The sequence below is a fragment of the Ostrea edulis genome, chromosome 4, assembly GCF_947568905.1.
Source record: "Ostrea edulis chromosome 4, xbOstEdul1.1, whole genome shotgun sequence".
In the NCBI taxonomy this organism is placed as follows: domain Eukaryota; kingdom Metazoa; phylum Mollusca; class Bivalvia; order Ostreida; family Ostreidae; genus Ostrea; species Ostrea edulis.
Window position 1 is genome coordinate 61,591,019 of NC_079167.1, and position 16,884 is coordinate 61,607,902.

General features: G+C 34.5%; 1 protein-coding gene across 3 annotated transcripts in view; it reads right to left on the reverse strand.

Moving 5' to 3' along the window:
* The window catches only part of LOC125668686 (probable helicase with zinc finger domain), a 49,422-nt gene extending 34,558 nt beyond the window's left edge, over window positions 1-14,864 (reverse strand). For 2 of the 3 annotated variants that reach the window (XM_056163269.1, XM_048903029.2), the window contains exons 1-5: window positions 14,760-14,864; window positions 9,116-9,250; window positions 5,974-6,010; window positions 746-867; window positions 228-290 (exon numbers count right to left, since the gene is read on the reverse strand). In XM_056163269.1, coding sequence (XP_056019244.1) covers window positions 228-290; window positions 746-867; window positions 5,974-6,010; window positions 9,116-9,208 — 315 coding nt within the window. In that variant the 5' untranslated portion in view covers window positions 9,209-9,250; window positions 14,760-14,864. Of the gene's footprint in view, window positions 1-227; window positions 291-745; window positions 868-5,973; window positions 6,011-9,115; window positions 9,251-10,524; window positions 10,720-14,759 lie in introns of those variants that run through there. The other variant, XM_048903028.2, reaches the window with a different exon arrangement.
* Window positions 14,865-16,884: the final 2,020 nt, after the last annotated feature.

Sequence of the window (16,884 nt, forward strand, 5' to 3'; positions counted from 1 at the left end):
ATCTCGACCCTTTGTGTGTCACACTTTAAAAATACTAATTCAGAAAATTGTCATTTATACACATACACATGTAAAAAGAGTTTAAACACCTTTACATAAATTTGAATTTTTGAAGTCATAATACATTCATTCTGCTCCTTCAACATGTAATTTATACATAATTATCCTGCAGAAAATAGCATGCATTACTGATGCTAATATGTAAACATGATCACATTCTTTTATACCTGATCTCGCAAAACTTGAATCACTCGCTTTAACTTCCTAAACTCTTTAATTGCCACAGCATTCTACAAAATAAAAATTTGCAACTATAACAATTTCACTAAAAACCAAATTCATACCTTAGAATCTTTTTGACAAATTTCACGTGGAAGGCACAGACTCATTATATCCAATATGATAACAGAAACTATGCAGTTTAGTTAATTTAATCCAAAGTCTATCCAGCATTATCATACAATGAAACTTCTTCCCCCTTGCATACACCACAAGATATCATAACAAAGAGAATTCTGTGTGTAGAGTTATTTTGGTACATCCTGATTCAGTATCTTAGCATTACACTGCTGTGTCCTACTTTTGGTAAATTCTATTTCACTAACTCATGAAACATTGACGTTAAAATTTTGCCTGCAACTCTTAATTTGGCAAATTCATTCAATATTGCCTAATTCCATCAAAGTAAGGTGCTGCTGGAGACTAGCCCTTACTGCAGGATTCATGACCCGGGACCGATACAAACCTGTGGCTCTGCTTCTTTCCAGTTCTTGGCTAAATCATACGCCTCCTCAAACCTTCCCTGATGACACAGAATTTTGATCTTCTTTTCTTGTAATTTCTCATTGTTTTTGTACTTTGCTAAGGCTGAAAAGAGGAGAAAGACATCTTCATCATAATACCAGGGCATGAATTTCAGCATCATGTGTAAAACACACAAGAACTTATTATTTATCCTAAAGAAAAGAAGCTGAAGAAAACTGGCACATTTGGATTCCAAACACAATATTCTGTTCTTCTGAAGACTGCATGGGTGCTTACATCCAAGGATGCCTTACTGCCTTCATACAAAACACAACACACATATAGCTTGCAGGACATCCATTGATTAATGAAAATGTTTCTTGTTTCACAGTATGTAATACAGTTTTTCAAATGCAACAGCAAAACGATTTTAAAATCTTCCTTATATAAATGGTGTCTATGACAATACTCTGTTATAATACATTGTATAATCTCTTTCCCAACTTCATTTGGCGATTATAAATGTGTACGAGAAGATGCCCATGGGCCTTAATGATCACCTTAGTGCCACATTAACGAGCACTAGTTACTAAAAGTGTCAATCACCTAAGTGCCACATTAACGAGCACTAGTAACTAAAAGTGTCAATCACCTAAGTGCCACATTAACGAGCACTAGTAACTAAAAGTGTCAATCACCTAAGTGCCACATTAACGAGCACTAGTAACTAAAAGTGTCAATCACCTAAGTGCCACATAACGAGTATTATTAACACTATAAGTGTAGATCACCAAAGAGTCACATTAACGAGCACCAGTAATGGAAAGTGTAGATCACCTAAGTGCCACCTAACGAGTATTATTAACACTATAAGTGTCAATCACCTAAGTGCCACATAACGAGTACTAGTAACTAAAAGTGTCAATCACCTGAGAGCCACATAAAGAGTACAATTAAAAGTGTCAATCACCTAAGTGCCACATAACGAGTACTAGTAACTAAAAGTGTAGATCACCTGAGAGCCACATAAAGAGTACAATTAAAAGTGTCAATCACCTAATTGCCACATAACGAGTACTAGTAACTAAAAGTGTAGATCACTGAGAGCCACATAACGAGTACTAGTAACTAAAAGTGTAGATCACCTGAGAGCCACATAAAGAGTACAATTAAAAGTGTCGTTTGTTGCTGGTGTAGAGGTGTTAAAAGCTGCTATCTTTCCCTGAGTGTAGGTCATTGCTTATTGGTAGACAGAAGTAACGGTCATTGATTTTCACTGACTCCAGTCCTTAAGATCTACCCAGTAGTATGTTACATGTCAGACCTTTCTAAAAGTTCAAATTTGTACTACATGATACTGCCTCATCTATATACACACATTCAAAAATATTTGCTCTTTTCTCAAACTTCTATTAATTCTGTCATTGGTGACTCTCCACTTATATATTTACCTCCATCCCCTGAGTAACCATTTATCAAGACCTTTTCAACAAAAATTTTGTATACAGACCTTTTTTAAAACAAATAATGCATTTTTAGTATGCTAGATGGTTTCGCCTTCATATGAGCCTGAAACTGACACAAAAATCATGAATTTGAAAATTTTGGTATAGACCTCCAAGCTTGTCCTATAAACCAAGTTTGTCAACTAAATGTCAGTGATAAAGAACAAGATTTGAAATGATTTATTGGATCCAATTAGGTTCATGACCCAATGGCCTGAACCCCCTGACCCAGGGGCTGCAAATTTCAATTTCATCGGAGGCAGGCTTTCTTACTCATCACAACTTTGTTCCCATATTGTTATCTTGATGTTTAAAGGAAATGAACAATATTTTTTGAAGATTAGTGCATTAAAAAAATTTTAATTTCAGTATACGAGCCTGATCATCTATCTATACTCCACTCTAGGGACTGCACCAGGATGCTAGAGTCATGAGCCTTACAATTAAAAGAGAGACCTTCATGCTCATTGTAACTCTAGCATGCCCTTGGGTCTGAACCATTGACCAAGGGGCCAACCGGCCAAGAATTTGACAATTTCAAAATAATAATATTAGCAACTGTACACACAATTTGTGTACTTGATGTTCTGCAGTACATGTACTAAGATTTTAAAAGACCCCATCCTATTATCGGCATAGAGTATTAATGGGACGGGGACACTGGAATTCAAATTTTCGTTCTTCTTTACCTAATTTGACGAAAATTGGTTTTAAATCCCAGAGAAGCAATCAAAAAAATTTTTTTTTTTTTAAATGAACAACAATTAAAACACATGACAAATACAACACCACAAAAGATGATAAAGAGATGACTACTTAGCAACTCTAGTGACCAAAGAATTTTGTCTGCTGAGTTACAATATTAAAGTTGCAAATGAACAGCGAGTTTCAATGAAACAGGAATTTAATAAGTACTATAGATGAATTTTCTAGGATTGAAACATTATCACTACAGGTTTTATAAGTGTAGCAACAGTGTACTTTTTATATTTGACAGACCTGAGACTCCTTCTGAAGAATTTATCAATAATCATACGCAAACAGCAGATCTTCAAAACAATATAACACCGATTGATTTTTGCAAAGACTGGATTTCATTGATTCCTAAATCATCCTTAATTCGCATGGAGTGCACACAAGTACTTAACGGTGGGACTATTAGATTGCCAGGAGTTTGTACTGCATGCACTCAATTATTTTGCAAACCACAGAATAGTAGCCAAAGTGAATCTCAGATTCCGAGGAACACAATGTGGAGGAAATTACAGACATATTGAAAGAAGCTGAAAACAATGGCAACAGAAAGAGAACAAGGCATGTAGACATTTGCCACTTCAGTAAAGTTTCTGTAAATCAGTTCAATCCATGGTGAGCAAAATTGAATTCAATCAATACAATTCCTAAAATACACATTCTTGATCAATAGGCAACCTTGAACAATATGATTTAAAAATCTTATACAAGTAGTCATTCTCTAACCATGTCATCAAATTTAGAAAACTCTAAGACATCAACAACGTACTCCTTAAAGGGTTAAAAAAAATCCTCAATTTAAGTAGCATGACATAAAATCTGAATACACTGAAATAATCTGACAAACCACAAACATGTTACACACATATCCCTTTCTTCCTCTTATTCAAAGGAAGTGCATAATATCATGCAATACCCTCCCTGACTTTTATATATGCATATATACACAACACACTTCCCTGCACAGAAAGCACTTTCCTAAATAGAACAATTATATCAATTGCAATTTGTCAGAACAGCACAATTTCTTAATGCCATGTATAAAAGTTCAGTACTGCTAATAAACTATAGTAATTGAAATTGAAAAAAGAATTTAATTTCATTACAAAAGCTGTCAATACAACTATCTGCATTCATGTCAAAAGAGTCTGAATTAATTTATTCCATGATATTTCAAAAGTCCAGGGAATCCAACTTTGCTAAAAGTACACAGCCTTGAACTTCAAATTGTACTTCAAAAGTTTGAAAAACTGAACTCTTAAGATTCAACAAACTCACTTGATCTGCAAGTAAAGTGTACATGTATACTGGGCTACATTCAAGATCATAGCAACTACGTAGGGCTCGGTAGCGCTACGATCTTGAACGATGTGCTAGGCTAGCTCTATGTAGGGATAATAAGCGTTAATTCATACAGTGCGCTCAAGATACCTAGATATCTAGCCTAGCAGCTAGGTTAGCCGCTACGATCTTGAACGCAGCCCGGGTACATGTATATACTAAAACTGCTAAATATCTATATAGGCTTAGTCATGTGTGACGGAATAATGGACAGAAAGAATGAAGCAACACAATATGCTCCGATCTAGTCCAAGAAAATGCAATAATAATAGAGTAAATCTATGTTTGCTGCAAGTGCCATGTATGTCCTAGTTTAATCCCAGGTGAGCTTTAAATTTTCATGAGACCAAATCCCCACTATTCCAAGTAAAGAGTTTGGCAGCAGAAACCATAACCTTTGACCCAATGACCTCACAGATCAATTTCAGAATTTTATAATTTCTAGTAAGACAAACCTATAGTGCAATCAACTTATGACATAGAAACCATTGCAATGGAATGGATGGAACACACAGAATGACTTGAAGAACATTGAATGCCCTTTCTTTCAATCGCAAGGTCATAAAAATAGAATATCAGCAAGACTAAGGTACTAGCTTTGAATTTTAGCTTTAAGACTTTATCTAAATAATACGTTCATTTTCATCATTGTATATTTCTTATCACCATGCCTCAATTGAGAAATTTGTGATAACCTCAGAATTTCTTTTGTATAATATAACTGCAACATATTGATTTTCCATAGCAAAAAGTGATAATCATAAGCCACATATCCTATCACATTCCTATGCAAATGAAGAAACTAAACTTACACTGTCAACTTTCAATCAAATAGATCATATCTTGTTCATAAAAAAAGCAAGACTATGTCGTGGAAAGAGACTACTAAGTATGTCTAATGAGAAATTTGTGTAGATCCTAGCTAAGACAAAGAAAACAGAGGGTTGTGCAAATTGTCAGCCATCTATCACTTCAGCACTTGAGAGACACCAGATTTGTAAGGAACTCCTCAGGGTATGGGCAATAATAGGCAGGTAAAACTGCAGCTTTTATCAACTGTTAAATATTACAGGTCAGACATTTCAACACATGCTCAAACCTTCAAAGGCCCTAAATGCTCTTTTTATGGTAATTTTTTTCAACACCCATATTCAGCATAATTTATTTTTTCAAGATATATAAAATGAACAGCAAAAAATTTCAAAATTGAACGCTCACAACATAAGTTTTCAAATCATGAAAATTTATCAATTTTAGACCTCAAAATCAAGGCAAAAATATTCCCTTGTGTATCATAGATCACATTTGCTCAAAGAAACCCGGGGGGGGGGGGGGGGGGGGGGGGAGGGATTTTTTTCCCCACTAAATGTATTTTTACATGAAAGTATAAATTTCTATACCAAAGTATGTACCAGTTTCTTTTTAAATTAAAAAAAAAAAACGAACAAAAAAAACAACATTCTTTTGCCATTACAAATCTTCAATATATTTTGAAATATAGAATCTTTAATAAATCTATATTACAGTTCCCATTTCAACAACTTAAAACATCACAAAAGCTCACATATAACAAAGTAAATTCAAAATTACAAATTATAGAAAGTTGTCTGATTTTGATTATGAAACTTACCAGTGTTTGTGTGTTCTAAAGCGTCTTGAAAATTTTTCTGTAAGAACAAGAAAAGACAGTTCTTTATTTCAAGGTATATTTACAACTGAATATTAAGATATACTTCAAGTTAGAATTACATATAAACTGAGTATGTTATAACTCTTGTAACATATGATATTAAGTAGTCCATAAACAATTCCACTTAAGGAGGTATACTACACCGCGATAATGGCTGACTTCCTTTCAAAACCTGAATGAAAATATAAATATCAGCAATATCTGTCTATTCCTTATATATTCAATTGCCTAGCTGAGTAGTTCACATCCAGCAGGAGTTTTAATTTTTTTCCCCAGATTACTTTCCACTAAAACTGCATTTCTTTTTTACTAAAAAAAGTATTTTTGAAAGTTTTCAAAGTCAAGATATTGTTGTACATATCCTCCACTTTCCATCCATATCAAATTTCTCTGGTGCAGTATTCCTCCTTATAAATACATGTGTAGGCAACTCATGGAGGAACGGATAGTCTCCATGAAAACACAGTTTCAAGTGTGCTTTGTAAAAAATCTGGTAGATAAATCATTTAATTCTGACTAATAAAGAAAAAGTCTTGAAAACTTCAAGTCACTTTGCACTGTACAACATATTCACCATAAAAATCCCTTTGGTTTGATACACTCTTTTCTAAATCATTCATTGTGGCAGTGCATATATTATGCAATAACTAAATGAAGCATCTGAATGTATGTACTACCATCTGTAACTCTTGGGAAAGTGAACCTACATATATATGCATGCCCATATAATTTCAGTTTATAATACATGTATGTTAACAGTGCCGGAGAAAGGCTCACCAGCTTGATGGCAGATTGCAGAGTAATGTCTAAGTTGGAGGTTGTAGGTTCCTTTTGCTACCTAGAAGAAATGGTTTCCGCAGCTGGTGGCTGCATGTGACCTTGCAAACAAGAGTGCTTGGAAGAAGTTCAAGGAGCTGCCACAGTTTCTCACAACATGCCACCTGTCGTACAAGACCCTTGGTCGAGTGTATAGCACTTGTGTACGGAGCACTATACTCCATGCCAGTGAGACATGGGCACTGACCAAGCTAAACCTCCATCATTAACAGCGCAATGACAGGGCCATGATCTGACAGATCTGTAATATCAAGCCAGGAGATATGGCCACTGTGCAGTCAAATGAATTGCTGAGGCGGCTTGGTCTCGAGGACCTCAACCCCATTTTAAGTGAGAAAAGACTCCGCTGGTACGGCCACGTAGTCAGATCAAGCAGTGCAAACAAGTGCGCTCTCAACCTACAGGTTTCTGGAAGGCATGGAGTTGGTTGGCCAATGATGTCTTGGAGGAAGCTGACAGAGAGAGATCGCAGAGAGTAGAAGCTCTCTACTGCCAACCCTCATGATCAAGAAAAATGAAGATCTGAGGTGAGATCTGCCATGTGTGCAACTAGCCAGCTATCTGAAAGGGGACCCACTAGTGTGGACAATGCCCCTGAATCTGCATGTTAAAAAGGAACCGACCGATGAGTGCTACTGTTCGGCCAAGTTACATAAAAGTGCATGGATCCAGAATTTTTTCTTAAGGGAATGGATTCCAACCATGCAACCTTTCAAGGGGAACAACCTATACTAGGAACTACCACATCTTATCTTATAACTGGAAGAGCATAAAACTAGACAATATATTTATTTTCCCTCTATCAATGGAATTAATATGTTTACTTGTGTATGTGTGGAACGGAGGGAGGGGGGCTCTGTATTGTGATGAAAATCCCATGAGATAGGAAACTGAAAAAATCTCTACCTCAGTTTTCAAAATTAACCATAGACCGATAGACCCGATTCTTTGTCAAATGACACTGGTCTATGCCAATTGTAATTGAGATAGACCAAATTTTCTATGCCGATTTTCCAGATTTAAGCAATACATGTATATATAAAGTTATCACAAAGGACCCTATATGGTCAGTCGACGTCTGAAAAATGTTATGAGGAAAGGAGGATAGTGTTATGGAAATATAAAGAAAATATGCTTTCTAACTACATTAGAAGTAAATGAAAATGCTTTTGTGATATTTCTTTTCAATGTTGTAGTCTATGCCAATTCGATGAGGTCTACGTCATCTTGTTTTGGCCTAAACCCGTGGTCTATACCAAGTTTAAAACCAATTTCAAACACTGCTACCTATTAGAAAGGTGGTGTTATCCTGAAATTTTATGTTATAATCCTACAGTAGAACTGACGTAATTTTGACAGAGCATTTAAAACAATATTGTGTTGTACAGAATCCTAATTATAACAAAATGATTAAATATTGCAGCATTTGCATATATCAAATAAATGTAAATTCAATTTTGCTACATATTAGACCCCTTCCCCTTCTTTTTATGTTTTTTTTTTTTGTATCAATACATTCAGCTCCATTCAAAAGCCTAATGTTAAATTAAACTGTTCATGATCATTAGGTGTAAACCTTTAAGTACAATTATCTGTTTTCATAGCCATAACTGAACAATTTCTCTGGCATAGTAAATAAAGTAGCATAGTTGATTTTCATCTTGTGTGCATGCTGAATGCCCGTAAGACAATTGGAAGGGGGAGCACTGTCACCATCATTCACTTTAGCATGTATACCAAGGAGTTGAAACTGGAAACTTGATGTGAGCGGTTGTTATCTGTAGGTGCGGAAATACTAGAGATTTGTTTTTCAAGTTGCACAAAACAGTCTCCTCAATATTAAATCTGCCACTTCATCATTTGTATTATGACGTCAAAACAAAGACCGCAATTTCACATCTATTGTCTTCCCTGACTATGATAGATATTACATTTCATTATACATCAGCCAAGGCCTACTCATTTCCAATCAATATTGATGCACTGCTCTGTGCAGCAGATCATAGGACTAAGATGAAATAATCCACATAAGTTCATAATCTCAAGTCAACAAGATGTAACTTTGCAAGATCAAAAATTACAATTGATAGAATTATAACAGTTTTTACTGGACATTGAAAAATCATTGCATGAATATGTCAACTAAAATTTTCTCTGCTCTAATCTTTAAAGCTCTCTGCACTCACTATAAAAGAACCTTGAAGAAGCTATTTAACACCAGATTTCCATAAATTTGTATCATTACCTCTTTGACTAAACTGTTGATGAGTGTCAGTACGTGCTCAATACTCTGTGGGCGATCATGCCTTGATGTGTCTGACGGTTTGTCTTTATCCATCCCCCATCACTTGTAAGTTCATCAGGAATCCAATTAGGGACACTGAAACACAAAGAATGCTGTCCAATAAAACTCCTAATATAACCAGAATATAAGTGTACCTGTAGCTACAAAAAGAACATTTCATTGTAATAATGATTATAAAACATTGATTTTGTGAACCAGGTGTTTCATACAATAATATATATATAAATTATATATATATTGCAAACGTTTTATTGGACCTATACATTTGGAATATACAGGGTGGGTATAAAAGAAGTTTAACAATTGAAAATGCTAGAACAAAAATCGTATAAATTACTTTATGCTGCACCCAAGAGCAGTGATTTCTGGATAACAATATATATGACACTATGTTTAAAACCAAATAATGCTTTGGCTGTTGAACCAGGTGCTAAATTCTGAAAAGACATTTTTAAAAAAAATAGATTTGTTCATAATGAAGTTCCACCATATTTGTGTACTTTCCTGAGCAGCTAAAAAAAAATAAGACAGCAAATAAATCAGATTGCCAAATTCTGACCCTGTTGACCTCATGCAGAGGTATCAAAGTATATACTTCAACATACTACTCAGTAGTACTGTAAGACTGACAGGAAATATGACAATCTGTGATAAAAAAGCGGGGGGAAATTGCAATCCTTTAACACCAATGTCATAGCCTAACACCTATTCTTCTGAAAGCATGATCAAGAATCAAATTTCTGTGGTAAATAAAATGATTTAACATCTCTGTTGTATATACAATGTTAAACATGTACAATCTCCTAAAATTATAATATTCTACCTATCAGCGTATCTATCAACAACAATGCTATAGAGTCAATAAATACATGTACATTCATTGTTGTCCGAGTATTTGATCAATTAAAATCTATTACATATTTCTTTCTCTCATCCCATATTATTCTATTGTTACACACCATAAAAGACACAGCACAGTATGTACAAGGTACATATGACTTTGGTACATGTATATATACTCTTAAAAACATCTGTCATTTTATGTGTGGTTTCCAGAGGGTTTTTTTTTAAATACAACAAAATTCAAATCCCCAAACTTGGATTGCCATTGCAATACTACAGATGCATTTCTATGGACTGAAAAACATCAATTGCATATTTCCTTTCCAATAATAGATATGGCCAATCCTGTTGATTTCCTGTTTCAATGAAAATTACAACTTTACCACCAATAATGAAAAATTCTCAGAAGTGCAATATCACAAAGTGAAATTATCATGCAGTACTTTCAAGTTTTAAACCACTCAATCAGGATATACCACATTAAAAACAGTGACTTGTATACATACTTTTTAGTACATCTCCTTCTTTCTTGTAAGACCATAGCCAATTTTGTTCAGAGAAATACATAAATGCTACTTAGTACTATTTTCCACACTCATAAAGAAATGAGTCCTATTAACAGGTAATATATATATATATATATGTCAAACAAGGCAGCATGCTAGAAAACCACATCCTCTAAGCCTCTCTTGCTTCACATACTTGTGACGAAGTTTCCGGCAGATTGCATGAGAAAATATAATGATGACAATGTTGCGGACTTTTCTGCAAATTATCAGATGCAAATAATTCTTCAAACATCACCTGATCAGCAGGTTTTATTTTTGGTACTTAGGTCAGCATTGCATACAATTAGCTATAAAATGTGTCTCCAAGACACAAGAGGAATGCAGATGCATGCATTTTTTTCTGGAGAGATTTATTACAATGTCACCAGAGGTAACGTGTCACACACATACATACACTGTAAATGTTTAGACATAGACATGATTTTATGTTTTTTCTGCTAATCTTGAGACTCCATTCATATGCGATTGATCATTTGTGTCTTATTCCCTTAACACTTACACAAGATGATCAAATACATACAAAAATGGAGATCTAATTTTAAATCTGAATTTATTTACCATTTTATCATCAAAACAATTTACACATGGAGTTGATTAACACAAAGTTATGGAAAATACAATCAACAATACATGTTTATTGCACAACAAAATCCAATCACGGACTTTTTAATTAGCTTTAACAATTACACACATATGAAAACCTTGAAGCATTCAGTTGAATTTGGGGGGAAATTAAAAACAAAAATTTTCACTTTCTAAACATTGGTTCTTAATATTCAATCACATGGGTCCTACTTAGTCTAAAAATAAGATCCCATTACAGAATGAAAATGCAGTTGTAATGAGGAACTTTACCAATGGACCACAGAGGTGACATACCATACATTTCATAAAATGCATTAGTATTCCTATATAGTTTATCTTTTATATTAATTATACAGAAAATTCACCTGTACTATCTCCCTGTGGAATGATGGAAGTCTTCTGGACACCGGGTACACAATAATTTAATAGTAGCTGACCGTCTCTCTTTTCATAAAATGTGTATATATATATATATCTCACATGAAATACTGTACCGGTACTTATTTAACAATCACAGATTTAATTCAAGTGATGGGTCAGAAGTCTGTGCACACATGTGACACATATATGCATGTATAATGTAAAGAATTGAATCATACATTGTACACCAAGACAATTATAGTACAAATAGTACTATACTGTACAAATACGTATTTTGTCCCTCTGTGAAACATAATAGAGACCAAAAACTACCAAATAAAATGATGCTATCAGAGCACTTCTTCAGTCTGGTTCCTCTGGTATATATAATACTAATCTTAACATGATTTTTATCTTCACAATGAGTGTATATAATTCATTTTTTCTTGTGACATGCAGCTTGATTGGCTGCATGAGCACAGTAAAAGAAGATGTTTACTTTATTATCGTATAACCTGCCAGGGATAGGAACACTCCACCTTGACAAACAAGCTAGCACTATTTTTTCTATTCTATAAACATAGCATTGTTACATTGTAATTCTACTATGAAATGCACAATAAGAAACTTTTGCTAGACAAATTTTATTTTTGATGTCAAATAAAATGTACATGTATGCAAAACACTGTCAGACAAAAATTCAATACAATCTCTATACTCAAAATAATGGCATGAAACAAAGTGTACATATTCAAAATAATGGTACATCAAGTATTTGCAAATTTTGTTGTTTCATTTTAAAGGAGGGAAAAAAATTATTGATCCACCTCTAAAAGCATAAATGCATCACATTTTACCAGACAGTACATTGACCTGTAGAAAGCAACCAGACACTTAATTTATACTTTACTGTATCAGATTTAATTGGCAACAATTTTTCAGCCAATGGTAGTTTTGATGTAGTTTAATTTTTTTTTATAAAATCAAAAACAACAAATTATTAGATGTTTTGCTGTTCGAAGATTGTTTTGTGTAATGTCAAGAGTGAACATTTTCCCCAGTGAATTCAAAGTTGATCTTAAAAGACTGCAAAATAAACATTAGAAGCATAGATCATATATTTTCTATTATCAAGATTCATTTCTCAGATTCGTACAAGATCTGTGTTTGTGAAACACTGATGCACTCGTATGGCTGCCAAGTTGATAATTTTTCGAAATTCAAAAGTACGTCATTGTCCAAAGTTTAATCCAAGAGATCAAAAATTTGGTACCAAATGAAGTCTTGTCACAAGGAATACACATGTGAAATATGTATGCACTATCACTATTCATTCATAAGTTATAGCCAAGGTTAAAAGTTTTGCAAAAGTGGGTCAAACCTCAAGATCAAGGTCACAAGGAATAATCATGTGAAATATGAAAACCCTATGACCATCACTACAAAAGTTATGACCAAGGTAAAAGTTTTTGCAGACGAACAGACAGACAGACCAAAAACTTTATCTATACTATACAGTTTTATCGTGGAATAAAAGTAAATCTTGCACCTTAGTTTAATGAGGAAACAAGTGGAATGTATATTTACAGTATTTAGAATATGAATAAATGGCTATATTATAATTGGCTGTGAGTTTTCAATTAAAATGGGCTTTTAATGAATATTTGAGGGTATGTATTAACACAACAGGGATTTTTTAAGAGTCTGTAGAGGACCGAAATTCTGGTTGTTAACCTATATGTTTGTAGCTTTATTGCAATTAAGCTCGATATCGGTATTCTATAAATCTGTCAGTGTGACATTTTAAAATGTTTTTCAAAAATATTATCAACTTAAATTTATATCATAGGATAGTAAAAACAAGAAGCCTATATTTAAATTGAGGAATCCATGTCCCCTGACCAACCTGACAAGTGACCAGGTGGAAACTGGGTCTGAGATTGAACATGGTCATTACAGTGACAAAAGCCTTTTAATACATGGAAACAAATTTCAAAAGTTTTACTTCGATTTCAGATAATGATAAAGAAACTAAAAGCATTCAAACTGTTGATGATTTAAGTTCTGACAATCCAGATAAAGAAATAATTGTCATCTAATTCTTCAGCCACCATTTACACTGGAGACCGATACTAATTTCCTTTGGTAAAATCTGGCATGGACAATGCCTGGGTCATGGCTTTACTTGAACATTTTCATCTTTCTTTACCACCAAAAAGAGGAAATTGGAAGCTTAATCGGTAGATAAATGAATTTTTTTTAATTACAAGTGTGTTCTCAATTTCAACAAAATAACACCATTTTTCCCAATGTGAAAGGCTCTCAAAGGTTAAAAAATTCCTGTGAAAGTGTACAGTGGAAAAATTAAGTTGGGAATTCTTTGATATAGAAAACTTGAGGCAAAAATAATTGGTTTTAACACCTGAATTATGCCTAGAAAAAGTTGTGCCATAAATCAAACATTTTTACAACTTGGAACCTGAAGCTCTCTGTCCTATATGTATACCAATTTTTTTCCCAGGGTTACAATTCATGAATTAATCACCCACTTTCAGATTATTAATGATGGACAGTTATGAAAAGGACAAAATATTAATTGCGACCAAAAATAAAAGATAGTTTAACTTAGTTATGTCTGGGCCTTTCATAACTTTTTGTACCAGTTGAGGTTCTAGGTATAAATAAAAATAGATTTTGTTTTGAGCATAAATCTAGTACCATATATAACTGCAGTAAAAAATATTTTACAACAGAAGTGTTGTTATTTACAAATGACTTTTGCAATGTTTTAAATCTCAAGAGATGCATTCTTTTTTCAAATAGTTGTTATAAACTTCACACTTTACAGTAATTTGCCTTCAATGCTCCTGTTGACCCCTATCAGCTGTGAGAAAGGGCACGCAGGTAATGTATTAACGGGATACGCAAAAAAATATCGATTTCTGTCACACTCTAGTAAACATAAGAATTTGAGCAGCACGTGTCTTACAATACACATCATCTAATAAATTTTCCTTGAAATTTATCTCTAAAAATAGGGCCTAGAGAGAAGTCGCGAGGTCACTTTCAAAATGATTTTTCCGGGAGGCATAAGATGAAATGCAAGCGGTCTCACCACCTGGATTTGCCCATGGTGAATAGTTCAATTACTTTGTTTTATTACGTGGTTATTTTTACAGTAATCGAAGTACTGATTCGTCCTAATTGATTAAAAATACGACACTCACCTGTTTCGACTTCCTGCGCCATGTCATTATGATGTCATTCAAAACAAAAATCGGGATTGTCAATATTTTGAATCCCGTTCTCGATCGAATTCACGTCAATTTAATGGCGCGAAATATGAAATGCTAAATTTTGCATTGCCCTGCATAGTTGACAGCTGTCATTTTTACTAAGTGCATATCTACATAGCGTACATGTCTATACAGCAGGAAAAAAGCTTCCTACCTCCTGCTACCCCTCCTAGGGTATATAGGCCGCCGACAAATCGAGATCTCTAGGCGTCTCTATCCTGGGCCAGCCCGACCTTTTGTTCGATCTGTTTTCAGGTATATCCCATTTTCTTGGTATCAGCATTCCTCTATTACTACTACAAGAGGTGGAGTCTTACACATACTTGGGAAGTGTCATCGACAAACTGGGCGGAACTGATGCTGATGTGAGAGCTAGAATAGGAAGAGCCAGAGCAGCATTCCTACAACTGAAGAACATCTGGAACTCCAAAGAGCTGACTCTGTAGACCAAGATCAGGCTATTCAACTCAAACGTCAAGTCAGTTCTTCTCTACGGGGCTGAAACCTGGACTCCTCGGGGTCAACACCGGCAAAGATCAAGAAGGTCCAGCCCTTAATAATTCTGAGAAGGATGCTCCAAATCCACTGGCCGAAAGCCATCAGCAACAAAGATCTGTGGCAGAGAGCTAACCAACTCCCGATTCTAAGACGACGCTGGAGGTGGATTGGCCACACACTCCGCAAGCCAGCGTCAAACATCACAAGACATCAGTTACACTGACCTGGAATCCCCAAGGAAAGGGGGATGGGGGTCTAGTATATATATGAAACTTGAATGTATGATTTATTACTTGTATACAAGATGCGAATGCTGAAATATTTAACCACTGAGTTAAAGATTAGAATTCTGTACAATGTGATATAGTGTTCCGATTTACTCTATGAAGAATATGCACAGGAATAAGTTATGACATCTGTATATACTAATAATAGCACTTATTCATTCTAGTTATTATTAGTATATACAGACATCTAACTTATTTACAGATACAAGCGCCGAGATTCAATTGGAACATTACTCGGTCTTTTCCGGGGAATAAACGTTTATTCCCCGGAAAAGATCGAGTGATGTCCGATTGCTGTGAAAGACTACGTACCTGGGATTATATGTAATACATACCTTGACATTGAATAGAGATTCATGACGATTTATTTTTACCTAGGGCCTATTGTGCGATCTTCATTACACTACAGAGTTTTTCCACTTCAGCACTTTTATTTCATTTAGAGCGGCTACGCACACCGGCAGAGGAGGGGGGGGGGCGGGGGCGGACCCGACCCCCCACACCCGACATTGGTTGATAAAAATAACTATGTTTGTTTATTCTTATGCATTTTCAGTCGTAGAATATATATGTGTTAGTCCAGAAAGTATATTGGGGAAAATCACATGTGGTGACCCCCCACCCCCACCCCCACCTCCGGGGTAAAGATTTTGGATTCTCTTAACGGTAATGCTGTCAGCATATTAGTAGTGAATGGAAGTGGAAATGCGTAAACCTAAGGATCAATCCAATGAATAACTAAAATATACATATCATTTCTTAACTGAGACATAAGAAACCTATGAAAAATCATTTAAGTGGGAGTACATACTGAATATATCTGACATGTTAACTTGTATGCAACCTGTCCGAGAAAAGTGTGGAAAATTCGATCGGTTGAAAACTACTTACTTTGTGTAGTTTATAAACATGATAAATTTTGCATCTGTGATAAAATGTTTATACTTTTGTACTCATTTTGTTCTGCATATTCCCAAGCGTATTTTTTTTTAACCAGGAACAATTTCATGCACCTTTGTTGTTTAGAAAAACTGTCGATCTTTTATGACCTTTGATAATTTTGACGTATGACAGTGCATTTCATTTCAAATATATAAAGATCAGTATTGTAACAAAATATGATGCACTTTGATCAATATAAACTCAATCATGGAAATAGTTATTGACAGAGTAGAAATAATGTAGTTAATCCTTACAGGTAACAGGAATTAGCCACCACCACATAATAATATCAAAACACTCTTTACTTCAAGTTTCAATACTGACACACA